At 39.3% G+C, this 15,209-nt stretch overlaps 1 protein-coding gene across 1 annotated transcript in view; it reads right to left on the reverse strand.

The window, feature by feature from the left end:
• Positions 1-1,593: 1,593 nt before the first annotated feature.
• KNTC1 (kinetochore associated 1) overlaps positions 1,594-15,209 on the reverse strand; it is a 56,571-nt gene continuing 42,955 nt past the window's right edge. The window contains 13 exon segments of the mRNA XM_025045519.1: positions 1,594-3,327; positions 4,281-4,371; positions 4,808-4,953; positions 5,377-5,466; positions 6,555-6,684; positions 7,246-7,309; positions 7,394-7,448; positions 9,111-9,167; positions 9,532-9,627; positions 10,274-10,409; positions 10,799-10,917; positions 12,149-12,227; positions 13,606-13,652. Coding sequence (XP_024901287.1) covers positions 3,307-3,327; positions 4,281-4,371; positions 4,808-4,953; positions 5,377-5,466; positions 6,555-6,684; positions 7,246-7,309; positions 7,394-7,448; positions 9,111-9,167; positions 9,532-9,627; positions 10,274-10,409; positions 10,799-10,917; positions 12,149-12,227; positions 13,606-13,652 — 1,131 coding nt within the window. The 3' untranslated portion in view covers positions 1,594-3,306.

Below are 15,209 nucleotides of genomic sequence, written 5' to 3' on the forward strand. Positions count from 1 at the left end.
TTTGTAAATAGTTTTTGTTTACTACTCCCAACAATGGGAAAGAATGAACTATTGCTACTGCTACACAAAATAACAGATGAATCTTATAATGGTGAATAATTAATTCAGACTCTAGAATAGATGCTGTATTAGTCTATTTATAGAGTTAAAAACCAGGTAAAATTAATAATCTAAGATAATAAAGGTCAGAACAGCGGTTGCCTTTGGGGAGAGCATGCTCTGGGAGGAGGCACCAGGTAGTCTTCTGGGGCCCTAGAATGTTCTAGATTTTGATAAGGATTATTATACAGCAGTGTAAATATGTAAAAAGTAACCACAGGTCAATCATACCTATGACACCAGCATTCACCAAAACAGAATCTGCTGGTTACCCCAAGCACCTCTGTACCCATCTGGATAGACGTGATCACCAAAATTAATTAGTCTTATTCTCTTACTCAAAAATAACTTGTCAAAAACTACCCAAGGGAGGGAGATCCAATGAATATACATCATTTCCAAATCTCTGGGACCCAGAGAAGCAGTAGAAAGAAGACTTTACATCCTACATATTGTCAGGCCAGGTTTTCTAATCATAGGAGGTGGAAGAAGAAGACCCTACTAATAAAATTCTCTCCTCCGAGTAGTCAAAGAAATGAAAATTTTAGCCATTTCATTCAAAGCAAGAGGTGATGAAAGAATGTGCATGAGTCATGAAAATTAAATATAGTGCCTTTCCTTATTTAGCTGTTGCTAACTTCTCCTTTTTTCTACAGATGAGGTGCTGTCATTTGTTCATGTGATCGCTTAACGTTCAAGGAAGAAATTTTACTCTGCAAATGGGTAGTCAAAATTCACTGAAGTCATATACATTTATTAAGAGTCTACTATGTGAGGCATTGTTCTAGGATTTGGGGACAAAATGATGATGAGTGAGATAATCAATAAACAAGTCAACAAAGGTAATTTTGGGTGGTACTGTGAAGAAAGTAAATATGAACGTCACAGCAAGTGATTAGGGGTGCAAGGGAGGTGACTGCACTTGAGCTCACTGGGGATGGCTGGTCGCAGGAAGAGGGAGTGGTGGGCAGCGGGGCTAGAAAGGCGGGCACGACCTTCTAGACAGAGGCATAAACAGGCATGTGGCACGGAGCTGCAACTGAGATCCAGCTTTAAGTGCATTATGTTTTAAAAATGGGACCCTCCACAGGGGGTGCCTTTCTGTAGATCTACCGACAGGGCAGCCTTTTTATAATGCATCTTCCTGGAGTGCACCCCTGTCTCTAATTTGCACAAAGGGGCCAGTGTGCCTCTGCTGGCAACTTGAGTTTCATGCTCAGTGAAATGGGGAGCCCATGAAAAGTGTGAAGCCTGGCATTGCCGAGATCTGCCTTACGTTCTAGGACTATACTCAGGCAACAGTATGGAGAATGGCTGTATGCAGACAAAAGTGGAATAATTTAAAAAATGATCAAGGCTAATAAAAAATAGGACACATGTAACAACAAAAAGGGTCCAGGCTAATTGTATATTTGAACTTCAAATGAAGTTAACTTAATATAAATTCAAATATATTTATGTTTCAAAAAAATGACTTCTCTGGCATACCAAAAGGTCTTTACCTATCAGAATTTTATTCTGAACAATGAAACCAGTGTTAACATTGGGAAAGAACACCGTTCCGCTCAGCTTGAGTCCATGAAGCATGAAGACTCCTTTCCATTTTTTACGTTCTAGTGCCACCACTTGACCCTTCCATTCTTTGCACCTTTATGCCCAAGAATACAATTACAGGCTCTGCTTGCGATGTCCGCTTTGTAGTTAGTTTTCTTAAGGATAAATCACCTCAATATCAAAGAAATACAAGCTTAACTTGAGATATACCATTTTCACCAACTGAATTAGCAAAGTTTTTAAAAGTAAGACCACTCAGCGTTGGGGAGAAGGCAGCAGAGCTGACAAATGTCTGTGGCTGGTAAGAATGGCCATGGGCGAAGACCTTTTGAAATGCACGAAGTGTGGCAATTTGCATCGAGCCTTTAAGATGTTCTCATCCCTTTTGATCTGGTAAATCTGTTCCTGGGAGTGACCTTAAGGAAATCATTCCAGATGTGGAAAAAGCTTTGTGAAAAATATTGGTGTAATCCAAAGGTCCGGAAAAGAGCAAGTGGATGACGTCAAACTGCCTGCAACCAGGAGGCTTTACAAATGAGGGAATATGGGCTTCGAGTTCTTTAACTTGCCCAGGATCATAGCTTGTGATAGGGCCGGAATTCAATTCCAGGCTTTAGTCCAAAACACGTTTTTAATCATGTTGTAACACTGAGTTTTTAGTATAGAAATGCTATTTTCTCATCTGGCAAAAACAACGGCAAACTAAGTCTAGTAATATCGAGTTACTCACGAGTATAGAAAAAGACGAGGAAGGCAGAGTAAGAGGTGCGACTCATTTTTTGGCGCGCCTGGTAGCTGTCGGCGGGCCTTCAGCACCGCCCTGCCCTTCAAGGCCATTCATCCTCCTACACCGGAGGCTCACGGCCTGCACACTGCATGTCCCAGACCCCTGGCCAGTGGCTTCCTGCTCAGTTCTGTCATTTCTTGGCACTGGCAAGAGAACTAGAGGTTGGAGAAGGCGGAGAGCTACTTCTTTTTCCTTTTGGTGGTGGCCTGGCAGTGGCGGCCACAGCTAACGATGCCCGAGGGCTGTGGCGGTGGCTCGGGCAGTGGCGGGTGGCGGCAGTGACGCTTCGGCAGCAGCTGTGGAGCAGGAGCAGCAGTGGGGGCCCCAGGCTCACAGCCCTTTCCCCTTTCGGCTCCCTCTTGGGCCCCTTCCGTCTCCCTTCTGCCTTTCAGTTGTTTTAACACCTTGTAACCAATTCCTGGCATTCAACCCATCTCTGCTAGGAATACCTAGTGATTTCTACTTTTCTGGCCAGCCACTTACTGACGTACTCTGCAGCAAAACTGTATAGATGTTTACAAGACTGATATCCTTATTTTCATATGTGGAAGAAATAAATTACAAGTCGTTGCTTTTCTTATGAGGGGAGCAAAATATTTTTGCGTTTGGTTTCCTTCATATGTGGTGCAAAAAACTGACAGTCTCTATAAGTTATATAAGTAACTGGCAAAGAAAAGATTTATTAATTCAGGATATGAGTTTTTTATGGGGCAATCAGGCTACCAAGTGTCACAGTTATCCCGTCAGATAACATTTGATAATAGCTATACTACACAGGTTGCACAATTTTAAAACAGTAATAAATATGGTCAGTTAATAGCAGACTCCAAACTTCTTGTTCTTGCTGAAAAAGTTTTGATGACTTACTATGATCCATTAAGAAACATCTAAATGGGAAGAAACACAGAAGTATTACGAGTATCATTTAGTTTCTCAAATAGAAAATTCTCGGGTAAACTGTACAGCTTAAGACTTAACTATATTGCTAAAAATCTACACATAAAATTATTTGGCATTTTCAACAGTTACGACTGGAGAAAAACAGATTTTAAGGGTCACAAATTCATCTCTTGAATCAATATTCTCCCCTTTCGAATCAAGTAATTTTATGCCACTGAGCACAATAGACTGGAAGTGAACATCAGAAATTTTAACGAAAGTTAACACAATGGAGGCTTATTTCAATATGCTTATTCTGAACCAAAGGAGGAAAACCCCACAATACATAGGTTTAGGAAAACTACTAATCCACAATCAAAGTAAAAATATTTACTTTACATTTAAATTCAGAATAGGAGTAAAAGTAATTTATATGTACATTTTACATATGGAAACATTTGGGAGGATATATACAAATGGTTATTAATAGGGATCCTCTGTCTGGGTAATGAGATTTCAGGAGATTAGTTTTTTTGCCTTTTTTTCCTGTAGTGAACATATATGTCTTACGTAACTAAAAAAGGAGATGGTAAAACAATGAATACCCGAGCATATTAATCGATACCTTTTGAAATTTAGTTTTTCACCTGATTCAGTATGAAACACAAGACTATAAGGAATGATAATGCCAGAAAGCACCGGAGAAACCAGGCGGTCAAGACCTAAAAACTAACCCTCTCCTGACAGAAGCAGGGACTGGCCTGAGGCCACGCAGCCCACAGCTGAAAGGAGAACCACAGCCTCTTTGATTTCTGGCCTAGGACCCTCTTACACAAAAAGCAAAATATAAAAATATACGCAGTCACACGTAAAACACATTTATCTCCAGAACAAGTTGGCTCAATTTCAAGACCCTAGACATATAAATGGCAGAAGCCAAGTAACTACAGGCCAGCGTTACCTTTAGAATTTCACAGGGCGTGGCGTCTGGTGGCACAGGTTTCCCACAATGCTTTGAATATTCAGTTATAAAGACTGAAGCTTCATCTAAACTATATAACAGAAAGAAAAAGAAGGGCGTAAGAAAGTTTTGGGGAGGGATAACTGTGTTTGCTGTCCCAAGAAGCTTGTGTCTAAACTTGGGTGCTACAAAATTAGATAACCAAACCTGGCAAAAATTATATTACATAAAGCCATCAATTCTCTGAGCAAATGTCTAAGGAATAATGTAATTTAGAATTTTAGAGCAGGACTGTAAGACACCTATTTTGGGGGTTCAGACAGCTTGTTTAATTGTCTAATTCCAAGTTCATGTGCCAAGGGATGGGGTTACAAGACAACCAGCCTCTGGGTATGTGCAGTAATGATACAGCTTAACATTCACAGCATTTAATTACAAACAAATAGTCCTACAAGTGTTTGATTTTCTTCCTCCAAAATAAAGAAAAATTTTAAGGAAATTCTACAGTCTTTTAAAAATTAACTTACCTTAACTCATTTGCTAAATAGTTTACTAGGTCAGTGATGTTGCTGGTGTTCATCATGTGTGACTTCAACACTTGAAAGTATTTTGTCTTTGCCAAAACTTCAAACTCCTTCTTATTTATGATATTATTCAGAATCAGGTTTCTAATCTGTACAATGACAGGTATCATCACATTAAAAATGTGTTAAATGCCCAGTCCTATGCAATACCAAAACATTTCTGTCAGGAGTTAGATTTTCATTGCATTGTAATTAAGCCTCTTTTTGGCGGGGGGGAGGGGGCGAGGGAACGGGGACTGTCTTGGCCTATTTTGGTACTGCATACAGCAAATGGATAAAAAGTAATTGTCAAACACTTTGGGACTTTTTATGAGCACAGCAATAAACAAGATAGCCAGGGTCCTAGCCTTTTATAAACTTTACTGAGGTTTTAAGAAAAGCAAGATAGTTGTACATATTAACAAACAAATTGAGATGGTAGTTTTCAGTTTAATCTTGGTTTGGGGAAAATTATTACCTTCTAATATCTAATTTTTCATAGCAAAAAGGAGATGACATTTTCTCTTACTTACTTGATGTGAAAATCCTGCCAACTGGCCAGTATTCATATGCTCTTCTAATTGCTGTAAAATGATCTGAGGATCACAGGAGCTCAGAAAATTCTAGAAAAAAAAAAAAATCAAAACACAATTAATAGAAAAGTATAATTACTACTAATTTCTGTCAAATCTGGAAAGTTTCATTTTTAAATTTGAAATGTCTTAAGGAATTTCTATTATAGGAAAAAAATGCCTGTCAACAAAAAATTATTGAAATAAGGAAAAAAGCGTTTTACAAATACCCATTCCAATAGCAAGAACTGTTTAACAGGCATTTTGTCATTAAAAGAGTGCCAAAAGGAATCTATTTAAATACTAAAACTTTGAAAAGCATCAAAAGATGAGTTTATGAATAGTCAAAAAAAGAACAAAGTCAAAGGCAGCACAGATGGCTTTGAAAAAATGAAATGAATAGAACAAATAAATTTAAAATATGCATGTTCATTTACATAGATCTCTACCTACTGGCTTATCTACCTTTGGGGAAATAACTGTAAAACATTTCCAAATGCTTTGTTCTATTTGTTCTATATTATAAAAGGAATGAGAGTTATTTTTAAAAGAATTGTCCTCAAAATGCTTGTGGCTCGTTTGTCAGACGCCCACACAGCAAACCTGACTCTCCCCTCCCACCGCCAACGATAGAATCCAGCTGCCTTCCCCTCAGTCGTCTCCATACAGGTCTACAGGTCGCCTTCACTGCTGCCGCCCTACTGTGAAGACTGACCCCCTCAGGCTTTCCTTGCCCACCTGCCATGTTCTTACTGATCAAGTGAGATAGAATTCTATTCAAATGCAACAACTTCCTGAGTTTTTCTTCTTGACACCCCTCTCCTCAGATCAAGCCCATGAGGATCACTCCTTCTAAAATACTCCTCGAACTTTTCATTTTACTCTTAAGGAAAAATTAATTTTTCCCCACTGACGAAGAATAAGGTGGAAGCTCCTCTTAAGGCACCCCTCAGACCAGCCTCAATCTATCTTTAGTCTTTTGTCCCGCTAACCCTCCCCGCAAACCTTCTGCCCCGCCCACACTGACGTACCCTTGCTTTATGGTTTTGGTGAAGTGAGAATGCAACCTTTTGCAGGGGACATGCAATACGAGGCCTGCCATTCCTCTGGCAGCCCCAGAGGAATAATTTCCAAGATACCTCAATGTGCTGGCGCCTTTTTTCCGAGTGGGGCATGAGCATGAGACAGGCCAGGGCAAAAGCCGGAAGCTCTAACTGCACATACTGCCTGGCAACGCTGATCATGTCGAGATCATCTGAAACCGGACATCTTCGAGAGGATACATTCATTAGTTAATCACCTGCCTGATTCACTAGATTACACTGGCCTTTAGTTTTCCACAGCTGTTACTTGCCTATGCTTTCAAAAATTTTAAACATTAAAGTGCTGGTGCATAACATATGCTTAGTAATGAATAACTCGTCTTTCATGGTATTCTTCCTGGAACAAAAAAATCCATCTACAGGAACATGGGCTACTGGCTGTTGCTATGATTATATCTGAAGGCCTACACATGCCTAAAGACAAATGCTCAGAAGACTCAAAATCTATGAGACAACATTGTATGATTTAGGGTAGTCACAAAAAGTACTCTACATTTACATTAAAATTGGGTACTAATTTAAAGATCGCTTACTGAATATCAGTTTACTAGCTGTAGCACATACGGAAAGTTGACATTATAAACGTAAGAGATATTTTATTTCAAAAACAAGCGGTATGCTTATCTTTCCAAGAAAAAGGAATTATTCATAAGAGATGTTTTTTAGAAAGGAATTTTATGAGAAACAAATTTGATTCTTTCGGTAGGAAAACAAATATTTTACTTACTCTAGAATAGCGACGAGACTCGCACAGCAATCTAATGACTGACTGGGGCTTAAAGGACAAGAGGCTGAAAATTAAAAAACAACCAAACTGAATATACAGACACAACTAGAAGGTGCTACTATCAACGTTTCGGAGGAGAGAAAAATACCTGAAAGCAGTGGGATCTGAACCACACGCTGCCAAGCTTTGCTGAAGTAGGGGACCTGTGGAAACAAGCGTATTAAAGAATTCACGCCTGGGATATCACGAACTCTCTTTTTTATAATCTCAAAACTCTACACTTAAAAGCTTATATGCTGGATGCTAAAATCATAAATCAATATCTCCCTGTTTGAGATGATTAGATTCTAGAATACTTTTTTTCATAACTGTATTTTAGGATATTACTAGCTGATTCATATTTGTTTCATTTGGAAAAAAAGTGTCAGAGCCCAACTTCAAAAACAACTTTTATGCTAAGTCTCTTATATGCCAGACATTGTGCGAAGGCCACAGGAAGGGGGTGAGGAGATAAAAAAAAAAAATTTTTTTTCAAAAAGTGAATAAAGAAACAACATAAATTTCCATTAGTAGAGGAGTGGTTAAATAAGTTATGCCACATTTCATTCCATATTACGGAGACTACTTAAGAGTTAAAAATAAAGCAATACCTCAAAAGGCTCAACATTTACTCTAAGACTCAACAATTCCACTCCTACGTGTACGCTCAGAAACTAAAACATATGTCCACAGAAACACCTGTACACGAATGTTCACAGCAGCATTATTCATAGTAACTAAAAAAGAGAAACAATTCAAATGTCCATCAACTGATGAATGGATAATAAAATGTGGTCCGTCCATGCAACGGAACATTAATCAGCAACGAAAAGGCATGAAGCACTGACACACTACAACGTGGATGAACCTTAGAAACATTAGGTGAGAGCAAGACGCAAAACACCATGTATCATAGGCTTCCATTGATATACAAGGTCCAGAAAGACGAATCCATAGAGACGGAAAGTAAACTAGTGGTTGCCAGGGGCTGGTGGGAGGTAAAATAAGGTTATACTTGAAAACGTTATTCTACAGTAAAAGAAACCAGTTACAAAAGGTCACGTTGTCCTACGGTAAAAGAAACCAGTTACAAAAGATCACATGTTGTATGATTCCGTTTGTATGCAATGTCCAAAGAAACAGAAAATAGATTAGGGGTTGCCTAGGGCTGCGGGGATTGAGGGAAATGGAGAGTGACTGCTAATGGGTATGAGGTTTCTTTTGGTGGTGATGAGAATGCTCTGGAATTAGATAGTGGTGATGGTTGCACAGCATTGTGAATATACTAAAAATTACTTAATTGTACACTTTAAAAGGGTAAATATCACATGTGAATTGTAGCCTAACTGAAAAAAAATGAGATACGTCAATGTGTGCTGATATGGAACAATCTCCAAGACACCATCACATTACATATTTCTACATCATAATGGTTGCGTGGGCACACAACTCATGAAATTTAGAAAAGATGAATAAGACATGGTCCCTGACTTTAAAGATCTTCAAAGTTCAAGAGGGGCAGTCAAATGTGTAATTAAGGTAAATGGTGCTGTGACAAATACTACAGTAAAGTCGGTGTTTTAAGAGCATAAATGAAGACGTGACGCATGAGGCCTGGAGAATTGGGGAAAGTGATGTCTTGGAGGAGGTGACATCTGAGCTGAGGATTCTGAGCGTTGGCACCACTCTCATGGGACATTATCCTACAGCAGATCAGTTCTGCTCTTTACTAAGGAGCTGATTCCTAACCCAGCGTACCCAGCAGTCACAAGGCGAAGTATAAAGATATTAAATTTTATAAAACTTACTTTAGAAAAACTACATACCTGCCATAAAGAATTGATACTAGAAATGGCTGTTAAAACTTTCCTTAGGTAAGGAATCTGTGGGAAAATAAAATAAAAACATTCTGAAGATCACCAAAATGGAAAATTTCAAAATGAAATATTGGATTCTTTCGAAAGGAGGATCAGTAAAATTTATCTTCCGTGAGAATTGCCAGGGAAGTTCACTTGCAAATTCACAAATATCGAAAAAGGCCAGGGAAACTTCCATTTGTTTCTTGTAAAATATATGTCATTTTTGAGTTTGCACTTCCTCTGGCCTAACACCAAGTTCTTTTTTGGCCCAGATACAACGAGTGAATGTTTTCAGCCTACATCTGTTCAGCAAAGCATCGATGCAAAATGTTTAAGATGCTGTACAAAAGCTTTAAAACACACTGCAGTCCAGGTCACTGAGTCTTACCATATTGAAGCCGAGAAGCTTTTGCAAGAGTCCATTCCACAGCTGCAGGTCATAGATTTTATATTCTAAACAAAGCTCAGTCACCAATCTTACTGCCTAAAGCAAAAAACAAAAAACAAACAAAAACAAACAACCATACTGCTTTAAGGCACCGGTAAATCAGACAATTTTTGGAAAAGGTAGGGCAGCTGAATATAAAATGTGCTTATAATCTAGTAGTATCTATTGCCTAAATTCAGTGAAGGCCTCCATCTCTCTAAAGAAAGAAAAAAAAGAGATTAAGATTATTCTTTTTCTTCCTTGTTGTTCTGGAAGCATCTCACGAACAGCATCTCAGACTGTTGTTCCCCTTTCTGTTTTCTCTCCAGTTTGTCTGCTGGGCTCCAGCTGCCCCAGAGACTAAATTCCCAGAGGTGACAAGGTGACTAGGAGGAAGGAAAACAATATCTCTCTCTACACAGGGACAGTCTCTTCTCTTGCCCAGAAGAGACAGGCCTTGGGAAGGATGATAAAAGTGCTCTCTCTTCACAGGGACGACCTTAGGCCTTTGACTTTAAGGAAGAGAGGTAAAGAGACTTCCTGGTAGTCTCGTCACCTGCCAGGATAGGAAAGAAGAGAAGGTCTCAAGCAGTAGACCTGTTCAGGAATAAAGAGTTTCCTTGGTTTGTCTTTCAGGAACCTGAGTGACAACGGCATCTGAGCAGAGGGTGGCCTGTACTATCAGATGATTCAGTGTACATACCATGGATTCATGGCTGTGGTTTTTCCATAGACCCTTAATCATTCCTTCTTTAGGGCTGTTGCAAAATAATTCATATGTGATGGGGATATTCAAAGTCTCAAACGATGCCAGAAAAGTTATACATTTCAAATACGATCTGAAAAATAAGGGCATTTATGAGAATCATTCTCAAGGCCACATCCACACTTAAAATAAAAGTGCCTATACGGATATATTAGGCCTGTTTGTTTTTAAATGCCTATTTTAGGCTTCTAAATAAATTCACTCCATATAATATTAGAAAGAAATCAATTTGAGCAAGAGAAAGAAAACATTCGGTTTCTAAATTTCTCAAAGGAATGACGAAAACAAGATGTTTTCAAAAGCCTTATTTCCCTTTTGCCGAAATGTCAAGGCCATTCAAGGCAAATAGCTCCATTTACACAGCCACTCTAATGCACTTATAGACTAAGGGCCTTAAAAGCTATACTTCCAAACGATGACCTGTTTCCTATTTCTTAATAGGATTTAAAGAATTCTACTTACTTCACTTCCTCGATGGGTTTTTTGAAGAGGGACTCTACAGTTTCCTTGTCAGCCAAATAGAGTAGACACTGAAGAGCTCGCGTTCTGTGGGCGAAAGTTAACTGATGCATACCCAATGTCTGCAAAACCAAAAAAGGTTTGGAGAGTTGCATGCCTGCATGTTGCAGTTGGGTACATGCGCTTTAACTTAGGTAATGTAAACAATACTATTTAAAAAAACTTAAAGTCGATCTCTGCTCTGGGAGACTCAGTGGTTTTCAAAGTGTGGTCCATGGAACCCTGGGGAGTATTCCTCAAGCTTGTTCAGGTGAGAATGAGTCAGAACTATTTTTCGAATGATACTAAAATGTTACTTGGCTTTTACACTGTGTGGAAATTGGCACCAATGGTGCAAAAGCACTGGTGGGCGACAGTGCCAGTCCCACTTGAGGCGGGGCCACCCGACGGCTGCAGCAACCGTGGCATTCTTCACTGCCACAGTCGCAGGCCTGAGAGCACGCCGTGACTCCCACTTAAGAAGGGTCTTGATGAAGCAGTAAGTTAATTTTATCGAACCTCAACTCTTGGATATGTTAATGAGATTACATTTGAACACACGTTAATTAAAACGTATTTATTAATGTCCCATGAGAAAAATGCGAAGTTCAGGGAAAGCGCACCACAGTTTGTTTTTTTCAGGGAAATGCACTTGTCTGACTGTTTCCAGCTGAACTAGCCACTTTTCCTGGATCATCATTTTTACTCGAAAGAATGATTACCAGATAAATATGCAAGAAAAAATAAAGGGCTACTTTCTCCCTGCTCTCCAGGATGTACTACCAGAATCTCAGACTCCCCATCCTTTTCCTCCTTCTGTCCTATCTACACCTTCCTCTCCCCGGTCCAACTGCCTCAAAACAGTTGTACATGCAGGAGCCTGGAGGAAAAAGAGGCCACTTTGTCTTAAGGGAAAGGAAAAGGGGCAGTTAAGTCCAGTTAAAATTTAGTGGGGAGGGATGGGGCGTGACCGGAGGGTGAGGCCAGGTCACAAGGGTCCTTGAGGCCGGGGTGGCGACTTTTGTTTGGCCAGTTGGGCTGGCTCCTTGGTATTAGGAATGTTGATCGACCAGAGAGTTAAACTATGAATGTAGATGACCGTGGGAACTGTCAAGAAGCGACCATTTGGTTGTTAAACAGAAGCCAGCACTAAATAGAGCTTGGCAGATGTTACAAAGTAAGGTATACTGTGAGAAAGTATGTAAGTGAGCATTATCCTCATCACCTGTTAGTAACATCGAGCATGGTAAACATGCAGAAAAAATGTTAAGCTGAGATGCAAACATGAGTTTTGACCAAGTTCCTAGGGCTTACAGTGGTAGCCGACGTTGCAAATATGAACAGCATTCTTGAACTGTAATCAGTCGAGCGAGACAGGAGGAGATACAGGACTCTGAAAAAAAAAAATTTGTCATTACATTTAGATTTCAATTTAGTGATAGGTTACCAAAACAATAGACCTGTTTTACTGTCCAGAGAGAAAGTCATGTGACATCCCAAACACAAGCCTCTAAACGGTTATGCGTCAAGGACATTTTTGAAGAGGATAACAAACAGAGCGGATGCCAGGTCTCAGTCTTCTCATCTACAAAATGGCTAGTCAATCTCTGATAACATAAATTTCATTTAAGAAATTACTACAAACCAGAGCTACAAAGTATATTGAATAGGACGCATGGAAAATTGGCTTTGGTTCACAGGCCATCATCAGTGGCACATGAACCTGACACTCGGCTGGCTGCCCCCTCCAGAGGAGGATGAGCTAGATCAGGTATACTGACGGAGCGAGTGAGAGGAGCTTTCAGCGGGAAAAGGCCAGCAGTCGCTAAACGGGCATTAAGTACCCTTGTGGTACCTTCTTGGGATTTTTTTCTTCCTCTTCCTCTCCCCCCGGCGCCCCTCTCACTCCCTCTGAATCGTTTCCCTCTAGAGTTCCCATGTGGCTGCTTCAGCTGGACACATCAGGAGCTACCTCTTGCTTGGCCAACGACACCCCCGTCCCTGAAAGACTAAGCAAGCACGAGGTGAGGCCCAGAGGAAAGGGGGCACAAAGGGGGTGGTAGGTCAGCTCTGCCCAAATAAGAAGAAGTCCTTTTCTTGGGCTGGTCTTTTCACATCCTCTCTCAGTCAGATTTCCAGGGCCATGTAGAGTGTAGGGTTACACGAGTGACTTGACCTACTTTTGGTCTAGACGAGGAATGGCAAGAAGCTGGCATGTGTGTCACTGCTCCCTCTCCCATGCCTGTGCCAAGCACCATTATCATTATTACATTCTTTTTAATTTAGGCCCTGATATACTGTTCTCAAGAGAGCAAGCCATGATCTATTAGATTTAGCACATTAGATGAAACCAATGTGCCTTTCTTGGTCTCAATCTTAGGTTGAAAGGAAAAACAAAAGCCTGGTGGCCCATAGCTGAGCCAGCCCAGCTCACCTGTGAGAGAACATACTGGGGTCTGGGACCAAGGTCTTGGCTAATAAAAAGTTTTCCTTTGCCTGAGATACGTTCTCTGCTGGTGTTCTAAGAGCCCTCGGCATTAACAGACACTCATGGAGGGTTCAGAAATTCTCAGTCTTGGCTGCTTCTTATTTACTCCCCCGGAGATACTTACACATACTCAATAGCCATAGAAGAATCAATTGATTCTTCTCAGACACCCTGACCCAAGTTACATCAAGAAAGTTTTTTCAAAACCAACCTTTGGCAAAATTATTGGTAAGATTCCTACTGGGCAACAGGATATGGACAAATGTAAGTAAAGGAAGAGTACCTTCGTAGTGCTTCATCTTCTTGAAGTTCAAATATTTCGGATGGGTTCTTTGAAAAAGTGAAAAAAGGGTCAAAAATTGAAGAAAGTTTGTTGACTATATAAGCTTATGAAAATCTACTAGATGAAAAACCCAATACACAAAATCATGTTTCCATACAAGAAATTACAGTACAATTTATAAGATTTTTGCTTTAATGGGTTACCTAACATTCGCTCAGTCAACACTCAGTTAACAACAGTTCAGTATTCCAAATTTATGTATAAGTTAAACCATACTGGTTTCTGGTCAATCCCAAATTCTACATGGCCTACATATGCTTCTAAGTCTTGTTTCCACTGAAGCACAGATCTTGCTCTTGGTAAATATTTAAACGCTTGTTAAATTGAATGCCAACTCACACGGAAACTACTAATTAAAAACCCAATGCCATGTCAGTTATACAATTTGTTTACAATTTGTAAATAGGTAAGTTTTTTCCAAAGTTACCTGCCTCAGTAAATAATGGAATTATAGAATCTCCCTAATTAAGTTCTGCCTGAAAATGCAAAAGAAACAGTGTAGAAAATTCTGCAGTTGGCTTGTGAATCCCATCATAAATTTAGATGTTAGTTACATTATTTCTAAAAAAAAAAATGACATTATGTACCTCCTGATGTGACATACTTTTTGAAAATAACACATTACCTATATAGTACTCTTGCCAAAAATACATGACCTGAATCTAATCGTAAGAAATGTCAGCAAACCCACAATGAAATATGTTACAAACCAACTGGCCTCACCCTTCCAAAATGTCGCTGTCCGATGTCCATGAGAGTTAAAAGAGATTCAAATAAGAATCATCAATAGATGTTAAATCAGGAAGTATGTGTGGTAGGGGAAAAATTTAAAGAGAAACAGTATATTATATTGTCTCAAGTACCTCTCCAAATAAGCTTAAAGGAAACATAGTAACTATGTAATAGAGAAATGGACAACATTTTGATTTTAAGTTATGCAAATTAACCTCACCTATTAGGGCAAACAGATATCATGTGCCTCAAAATGTCATGCCCTGAGAAGCACATGCCATCATTTAGGTAGTATTCTGGCCAAAAATGTATAATTCGAATCATATCATGAGGAAACATTAGACAAATCCCAAAAGAGGGGGAGCTTATAACTGGCCCACCCTTTTCAAAAATGTCAATGTCATGAATGACGAGGAAGAGGCATGGAACTGGTTCCGGATTAAAAAAGATTAGAGACATGACAAATAAATGCAACGCATAATCCTGGACTAGATCCTGGTCCCAGGGGAAAAATTGCTATAAAGAATGTTATTGGATAATGGTTAAATTGTAGCATGGACTATAGATTCAGGTCTGTTTGTATTGTATCAATAGTATATCAATATTAAATTATCTGATTTTGATAATTACACTGTGATTAAAGAATAGCCTTGTTCCTAGGAAATACACACTTAACTATTAACAGGTAAGTGGCATGACATATGCCATTTACTCTCAAATGGTTCAGAAAAATATTATGAATATATATTTAATAGGGAGAATGAAGAAGCAAGAGTGAAATATAGCAAAATGTTTAAACATCAACAAAGCTG

This window comes from Pteropus alecto, unplaced genomic scaffold (genome assembly GCF_000325575.1).
Source record: "Pteropus alecto unplaced genomic scaffold, ASM32557v1 scaffold213, whole genome shotgun sequence".
Lineage (NCBI taxonomy): Eukaryota > Metazoa > Chordata > Mammalia > Chiroptera > Pteropodidae > Pteropus > Pteropus alecto.